The 7,735-nt window shown below is 48.2% G+C and overlaps 3 protein-coding genes across 6 annotated transcripts; 1 reads left to right on the top strand and 2 right to left on the bottom strand.

Annotated features, from left to right (window-relative positions):
- Positions 1–62: 62 nt before the first annotated feature.
- TERG_05390 (uncharacterized protein) lies at positions 63–3,078 on the bottom strand. The gene has a single exon (XM_003234751.2). It carries the CDS (start codon positions 2,315–2,317, stop codon positions 320–322), a length of 1,998 nt encoding a protein of 665 aa, XP_003234799.1. The 5' UTR covers positions 2,318–3,078; the 3' UTR covers positions 63–319.
- A 78-nt stretch (positions 3,079–3,156) lies between these two features.
- Positions 3,157–4,961, bottom strand: TERG_05389 (septum-promoting GTP-binding protein 1). Of its 4 annotated transcripts, XM_003234750.2 has the most exons (4): positions 3,936–4,961; positions 3,582–3,874; positions 3,438–3,512; positions 3,157–3,379 (listed from the first exon to the last, which is right to left on the bottom strand). In XM_003234750.2, exons 1-4 carry the CDS (start codon positions 4,684–4,686, stop codon positions 3,281–3,283), a joined length of 1,218 nt encoding a protein of 405 aa, XP_003234798.1. In that variant the 5' UTR covers positions 4,687–4,961; the 3' UTR covers positions 3,157–3,280. The 4 variants fall into 4 exon arrangements, with proteins under 4 accessions (XP_003234798.1, XP_047606587.1, XP_047606585.1 ...); XM_047749976.1 differs by having other exon boundaries at positions 3,438–3,874; XM_047749974.1 differs by having other exon boundaries at positions 3,157–3,512.
- Positions 4,962–5,831: 870 nt separating this feature from the next.
- Positions 5,832–7,187, top strand: TERG_05388 (uncharacterized protein; the record flags this gene model as incomplete). The annotated part of the gene is made up of 2 exons (XM_003234749.2): positions 5,832–7,102; positions 7,163–7,187. The coding sequence occupies 2 exons, from the start codon at positions 5,832–5,834 to the stop codon at positions 7,185–7,187; spliced, it is 1,296 nt and encodes a 431-aa protein (XP_003234797.2).
- Between the last annotated feature and the right edge of the window lie 548 nt (positions 7,188–7,735).

Raw genomic sequence — 7,735 nt, 5'->3', positions numbered from 1 at the left:
CCCTGTTATGACAGCCTCTTGTTATTCTGGATCCTCCGCTGGCCGCTCGAGTAAAGGCATTATTGCCAGAAAGCAGACAAGAAAAGGATGTCTCCACCAAAAGTGGCGCTCCGTACGGAGTACACAGGTAAAAGTCCGGGTGCTGGGTTGAATCGTTCTAATAAACCGTCTTGAAGCCAAAGATTACCATTAATGCTGTCTGTCCTTCTATGTCTGCCCTAATAATATCATTGAGAACCATCAAACGCATGCCCTTTGTAGAATCACGTATAATAATAAAACACTGAAAGAAACGTAAACGGAGGTGGGGGGACAACAGCTACTCGACAAGAGTCCATTCAGCAAGTGCTTTGAAACCCATCCCAACTCTACCAACTCCCTGTTCGTACTCTGCCATCGTCAAGCCACGCAGGTCAGTCTGGGTCCCAAAGCTCGTCAACTCGAATATCATCAACTTCTGCCCCGCACAACCCAACGTCCTGCCGTCGGGGATGTCCAGATACCAGTAGTCGCCGCCTCCCCCAGCATTAGTACCGCGGACGTGGTTGAAGGGGACGAACTTGTCTTCTCTACCGTCGAGTCCATGCGGAGCTAGGACGAAGAAGGATGCGGCTTTCTTACCGCCGTGCTTAACGATAGACCAGTGCTCGCAGATGAGAGCGAACTGAAAATGTACAGAGCGCCCGGACACTTCTCTGATGGAGATGGACTTCGTTCCGGGCTGAAGGGTATATTTTCCGATGCCGTGGTCTTCAACGGCATTATCGAACAGGGTGGGAGGGTCAGTAGGTATGTGCATCTGAGCCCTCAGGCCACCACCTATATATTCCTCCCAAGTGATGTCTGTACGCCCATCTTCACGGTAAAAGTCAGATCCATTCTCTGGGTAATGGTCGAGTCCAAACTCGTCATTAGACATGATAAAGTGTTTGGGCGAGAACTTTTGTACATAAGGCAGATTTGCACCCTCAACGTGTCCAGCGCCCCAGCAGCAATCAATTAACTTCCAATGTCCATTGTCAATGCGCACTACATTCCACGCATGGTTGCCTTCGTATGGGGGTATTGGTGCTCCAGGGGCAAGTGGTTTAAAGCCGTAGCCTGTCCCATGGCCGCTTATCACCTTGGCTTCTAGACCAGCATATTTGGCCAGGGTTTCGAATAAGGATGCAAATCCAGCGCAAACAGCGAGCCCATGGGTGAACACATGGTCCGGGGACTGTGGCGTTCTTTTGCCTTGGAAGAAGCTTTCTACATCATATCGTACGTTGTGATGTAGCCATGTAAAGATCACACGTGCTTTATCCGTCGGTGATGGGAATGGAGATGTGAGTTGGGATGACAGCCAGGCCAAATCGTGCGACGGAAGAGATTGGCAAGGAAATCTAGCGGCGTGTGCATCGGCAGTAGAAAAGTCACGGCATTTAAAGCATATAGTTGAACCATTGGTAGAGTTAGTTGTACTTCTACGAGCTGTAGAACCAATTTGGGGTTTTGAGCTTGTAGGTACTGGAGGCAGCTTTGGCCGCGATGCAAGAGGTACTGAAGGAGGAGCACGCGAAATCCTTTTGACTTTATCAAAACAACCTATATTATCCTTGACGGCTTCACTAGCAGTTTTGTTCAGGCTTGAGGATGAAACCTGCCTGATCTTTTGGAGGTCGGCTCCCCGAGGTGGTGGTGGTGGAGGTAGCTTTCTCTGTGTGGGGGATGCCGACTCGACTCTCTCCAGCAGCGGCCGGTCTTGGAAATGCTGCGGTTGATGCGCCTGTGGGAGAGGTGTCGAGTTCATACGGGGAGGAAGTTTCGGTTTCGCAGCCTTTGGTGGAGGAGCCGTAGCTGGAGCAATGATGTTATGGCCAGCCAATTGACTCCGTAACGCTGCTACATTTCCTCTCAGCCCTTGGGCGTCGGAAGCAGGCTGAGAATTGATCTCGTCTGCTTTCCTTTCGCTACTAACATCCTTGGTATCTTTGGTTTTCCCTTTCCACAGTGTGACACAGGGCAGCTCGGTTTGATCCCACACTGGGGCTCGAACACGAAAGCCATCAGGTTTGGCCTCTGTGCTGGATGAATTCGAAGATACAGATGCGCTCGAGGGCGTATATTCACTGGACGACCGACCGTAGTCTGATGGTGTTCTAGGAGGAAGCGCGGGTGGAACTGGGGACGAGGCTGCTTGGCTCTTGTTCCTTGGTGGCAAGGGAGGGCCTGCTGCGACTGCCCTGCTTCCCTTGGACGGAGGAGGTGGAGGAGGCTTTTTCTGCCCGGTTCTGGTGACGACGGGAGGAGGGAGAACTTCCTTGCCTCGAATCATTTGCCCGAAATCCCTCCTCGACGGTGAGGAGTTACTGGTTTTCGTTGTGCGAACAGTGGGTGAAGTGAGGCCAGAGTCGAACGAGTCATCGCAAGGTCGTTATATATATGGAGTGGACGGAGTTATCCCCTGTTCAAGTTGGACGGGACCAGTCTTGGGGGTATATTAGAAGATGCCAGCGTCAAGTAATAATAAGTTGCTTAGCCCCACGTCATGTCAAGCCCACTTGCTGCGCCCAGCCCCAGATACTTTGCCGGCTTCGTGCATCTCGCTACCCTGAGATCCGTCCTCGTCCTGTCTTTGCTTTTATTAGCTGATTGCGCACTGGATTCCGGTTGGTTTGTTTCACATGTTATGTTACTTCTTGCTAGAAAAAAATTAACCTTAAATTAAGTAAGCAACAGGGGCGGTTGTTGGACTGGAAGATCCTATTGGCCAGATGGAATGTCGGATGTGTAATTGTCCAATAAGAAGTGAGAAAAAGTCTTGATAAGCGTATTGGGAGGACGGGAAGGCTTCTGCCTATTGGTCAATATACAGCGCGGCTCTGCTTCCTCAAAATGGAAGGCCTTGACGATGTGCAAAGAAAAGAAAAGGCGAAGAAGAAAGGAAGATATATGGATATATCAGTTAAAAGACTAGCTAAAACAGCTATAGCTAACCGGGATTGACGGCCGGAGTAGTTAATAGCCCAAGAGATAATACACCATCAAGAAAAGAACGACGTCAACAGACAGCGGCCTTGGATATTAAAACTGTTTGGACGCCCCCAACACACGACGGAGAAACCACCAGCTCCGTCAACTCCCGCTCCCTCTCTCTCAGAGGCTATTCGGAAACGGCCATCTTATCTTCAGCGTGGGACCATTGATAGCAAGACTTGTTTCGTCGATCGTAGTTGCTAGTCCGTTACATCATGGAGACATATATAGTCGTCACTTTCATCAACACCTTGTCCTCGGCTTAGACAGATTGATACAGCAACAAGGGTTCACCAATATTCTCAATCTCAGGGATTGTGCATTTAAGGTCAAATGCCTTGCTGAGGACGATTTTAAATATCTTACAGAGTACAGTTAGCAGAGGACCTTGGAATAAATTGAATGGCGCAACAACCCACCTTTTGTACGTTGATACTGTGGCTGGTGCTACTAAATATTAAACTCGCCCTCATCGCCTTGGCAAACCGTTTGGCCTGTCAGGACTAATCAGCCTTCATTCTACAGTTTGTAACCAAAAATTGCAAAAAGGCTAAGGGTCTTACTTGTATTGATATTTCCTCCTGGTCTTCGCGGGGGAAATTGACAAAATGATCATATTTAGTTCCAACGAGGAAAGGTATGGCAGTCTTGTTGAATCCTCTCCCTTGTCGATACCACTCTTTGATGGAATTAAGTGTACTTTTCCGGGTGAGGTCGAACATGAACAAGATGGCCACTGCGTCATTGCAGACAAGGGGTAACATGTTGACAAATTCTCGCTGTCCACCTAGATCCCAGATTGAAAAGGTGATTTCTGTGTTCCGGATTGAAATAGTCTTTTCCATGAAATTGACCCCTGGTTCCGTGGTGTTAGTGATCAGTGCTTCACAAAATTTATCTACTGCGGGGATGCCAACCTAAAGTCTGGATATAGTCCTCGTCCCAGCTACCCTCGACATACTTGACCATCAAACTCGTTTTGCCAATCTGAGCGTCACCAACCATTCCAACCTTAATCACAACACTATTCTTGCTTGGTGCTGCCGATTGTTGCTGATGCTGTTGTGTTTGCTGTTGATGCTGCTGCTGCTGCTGCTGCTGCTGTTGCTGCCTTGGATTCTGGTCGTGGTATTGCTGAGAGTATCCATATCTATCTCCAGAGTTCGACACCCCCGATCCTGGACGAGAGGCGGGTTGTGAGGGAAGTTGGTATTGTTGATAAGACATGGTGGGGGAGTTATGCCTTGACGCAGGTGAGAGATCACTCTCATGTGTATGTAGCGCTGGTGTAGTTGACTGAATGTATTCAGGGGAGAATGACGAGTGGTGACTTTGCTGTCCGTTGCTATAGCCGTTATTGTACGTCTGTGAATAATTCGAGGGCGTCTCATCAATACGGGCGGGAATTTCTTGCTCCGGGGTTTGTGGAACCAAGTTTTCAGGGACTGGTGCGGACTCAGGCTCTGGAGCGTGTTCTACAGTAGACGCAGGATCCTGTGCAGATCCAGGTGTTGGCGCTGCTACAAGTTCAGTTTCAGCCGGGGGCGGCGGTTGGTCAGCATCTGCTGCTGTTGTTGATGTAGTTGTTGTTGTTGTCTCCGTGGGTTGTGTCACAGTGGGATCGTCTTCAACCTGGAGCTTGTCAACCTCTTTCGTCAACGTATCCATCTCCACGTCTGGGCTAAAAAGCAGCCCTCACAGCGTATCAAGAGATGGTATCACACGAATTGTCAGGCTGGGAGGACGGGCATAAATAGACCCAAGGTCTCTCGCGTGATGAAAGGCTCGTCCGTTCTCGACAAATACGTCAGTTTCTGCTCAGTTTCGGCGTTGAACGAAAGGACTGCGCATGCAGGAAGTACGAGGGGAAGCCCCTAGGTGCGAAAGGAATGCCACTCCGACGTATAGAAAGCCTATCAGGCGTCTTCTTTTTCGTTCTCCTTAGCCAGGGGAGCTTAAGGGAGAGCTCAAGGTTTAGGCGCGTAGACTCGAGGCAGCCGCGGTAGTGTCGGTCAAGGGACTATCAAGCGACTGAAGGCCGGGTCTCAGGTCGAAAAGAGGTAACCTGGCTCCCGAATAAGAAAAATAAAAAGAAATACTGCTGCAACTCGCCGTTTTAGCTGTCTAACTGCGGTTCTTCGTGAGCGTTTCCCGTCTATCAAAAGGCGAAGTTCATCCAAAAGCGAGAACCAGCAAACGCAAGCTGGGATTGGCCCAAAAGAAGACTAGCGCGGGCCCGCATTTGCACCCAAACATGTGGGAATTCAAAAAAAAAAAAAAAAAAAAAAAAAAAAAAAAAAAAAAAAAAAAAAAAAAAAATTAATAATAATAATAATAAAGAATTTTTTTTTATCGATAACACAAAACGAAGCACCGATTTTCTTCCATACCCTCGACTGCAGCGTTGCACCCTTGAATCGTTTTGCCTCCCTTGGATTGAGCAAACGATAGACACAATCCACCATGCCGAAGCGTGCAGTAGAGGCGGACGAGCCTCGAGGGGCCCTGAAAGCTGGCGATCGGCCCATGGAAGACGCCCCGCCGGACGAGATGGGAGAATTTGAAGACGAATTTGAAGACGAGTTCGAGAGTGAAGATGAGATCCTAGAAGCTGGAGTTGACGGCCGACCAGATGCAGAGCGTGAAGCTGAAGAGCAAAGGGGTATGTGGTTGCCCTAGAAGCCTGGGTTCTGCGGTGTGCATACCAATCTGTTTCTTTGATTCCCTTTCCCTCTTCTTATGCCCCCGGCCTGTCTCTGTTGCGGCTAGAATGATGTAATGACTAATGGATCGTTTCTTCATCTGTAGATGCTATGGAAGTGGACAAACAGACATTCATCCCAGGCAGAACGAAGCTGGCCCCCGGGGAGACTCTATCACCCGACCCATCAACTTACGATATGCTTCATACTCTCAGCACACCCTGGCCGTGTCTATCATTCGACATTGTCAGAGATAGCTTGGGTGATAATCGAAAATTATACCCTGCCACCGTGTATGCAGTTGCTGGTACACAAGCAGACTCGAGAAGGGCGAAGGAAAACGAGCTTATGGTACTCAAATTAAGCGGGCTAAGTAGAATGGAACGCGAACGTAACGAGGACTCAGATGACGAATCCGACTCGGACGATGATTCCTCTTCAGATCCTATACTCGAGTCGAAGTCGATACCTCTCAATTTCACAACTAACCGGATTCGGTCACACCAGACACCACATGCCTCCGGAGACCCCACAAAGCCTCCTCAGACCCTTGCAGCATGCATGTTAGAGAATACACAGATTGTTATCCATGATGTGTCGCAGCATCTAGCCAGTTTTGACAATCCAGGCTTGATAATTCCTCCATCGGCAGCCAAACCACTGTCCACGCTACGGATGCATAAATCGGAAGGATATGCACTCGATTGGTCCCCTCTTTACCCTCTAGGGAAGCTTCTTACAGGTGACAATGATGGTCTGATATACGTCACCACTCGGTCTGAGGGTGGTGGGTGGGTTACTGACTCCCGGCCATTTGTCGGACATTCATCATCCGTCGAAGAAATTCAATGGTCACCCAACGAGAAGAATGTGTTTGCATCTGCCAGCAGCGATGGAACTGTGAAAGTGTGGGATGTCCGGTCTAAATCTCGGAAGCCAGCAGTTGACGTGAAGATCTCAAATACAGACATTAATGTGATGAGTTGGTCTAAGCAGACTTTCCATCTCCTCGCTACGGGTGCCGATGATGGCCAGTGGGGTGTTTGGGATTTGAGGCAGTGGAAACCTGAACCTTCGAATAGCGGTTCTTCTCAGATTAAGGCAGAGGCTGTCGCTTCATTCGATTTCCATACGGAGCCAATCACCAGTATTGAATGGCATCCAACGGACGACAGCGTTGTCGCTGTGAGCTCCGCGGACAACACCCTTACGCTGTGGGATCTTGCAGTTGAGCTGGACGATGAGGAGTCACGAGAGGAAGCTGGCTTAGCTGATGTTCCATCTCAACTACTGTTCGTACATTATATGGAGTTAGTGAAGGAGTTGCATTGGCAGGAGCAGATGCCGGGTACAATCATGGCTACTGGAGGTAATGGTTTTGGGTAAGTTGCTTATCTCCTTACATAGCTTTGTTTGCACTAATCAACTAACTTATTATACAGTGTCTTTAAAACTATCAGCGTTTAGGGTCCATGGTATACTATCCATAGCGAGCAAAAAAAAAAAGTACTGTTCTAGTCTTTGTATTAGTCCAGGCTAATGATTCAAGGAGGACAATAAAAAAATTAGAAGAACTATATTAAATAAAAGGGCAGGTCCAATATGATTATATGCCCTGAAGTTAATTTCATCCGCCCAGAGTATTTACTTACGGTCTTTATAGTTGATACCCTCGAAATCTTATCCAGCAATAATATTTCGCGGTCTATCTACTTTTTGAGTGAAGAATATTATTTGAGAATCATAGTGATAAAAGACGAAGTTCCTTTCCATATAAACCCAAAATAAGGTTGATGGTGAGTGAGCCCTTACCATGGATCTATACACCATGAACTTCTAGCAAATGGCAGTGACAGCCAAACAATCAAAACATAACTAGATGGGATGCAGTGACGTTATACTGAGAGGCTATCACACATAGTTGTGAATTCCTTGTTATATATTGTCACTTTAGGCCACTATGAACCATGCTTTATCAAAATCAACTCCCCGTACGCCATCTGCCCTCTACTTAC

Source organism: Trichophyton rubrum, assembly GCF_000151425.1.
Source record: "Trichophyton rubrum CBS 118892 genomic scaffold supercont2.5, whole genome shotgun sequence".
Taxonomy (NCBI): domain Eukaryota; kingdom Fungi; phylum Ascomycota; class Eurotiomycetes; order Onygenales; family Arthrodermataceae; genus Trichophyton; species Trichophyton rubrum.
Note: the sequence above shows the minus strand (reverse complement) of the source record. Positions and strands in the feature narration are given on the sequence as shown.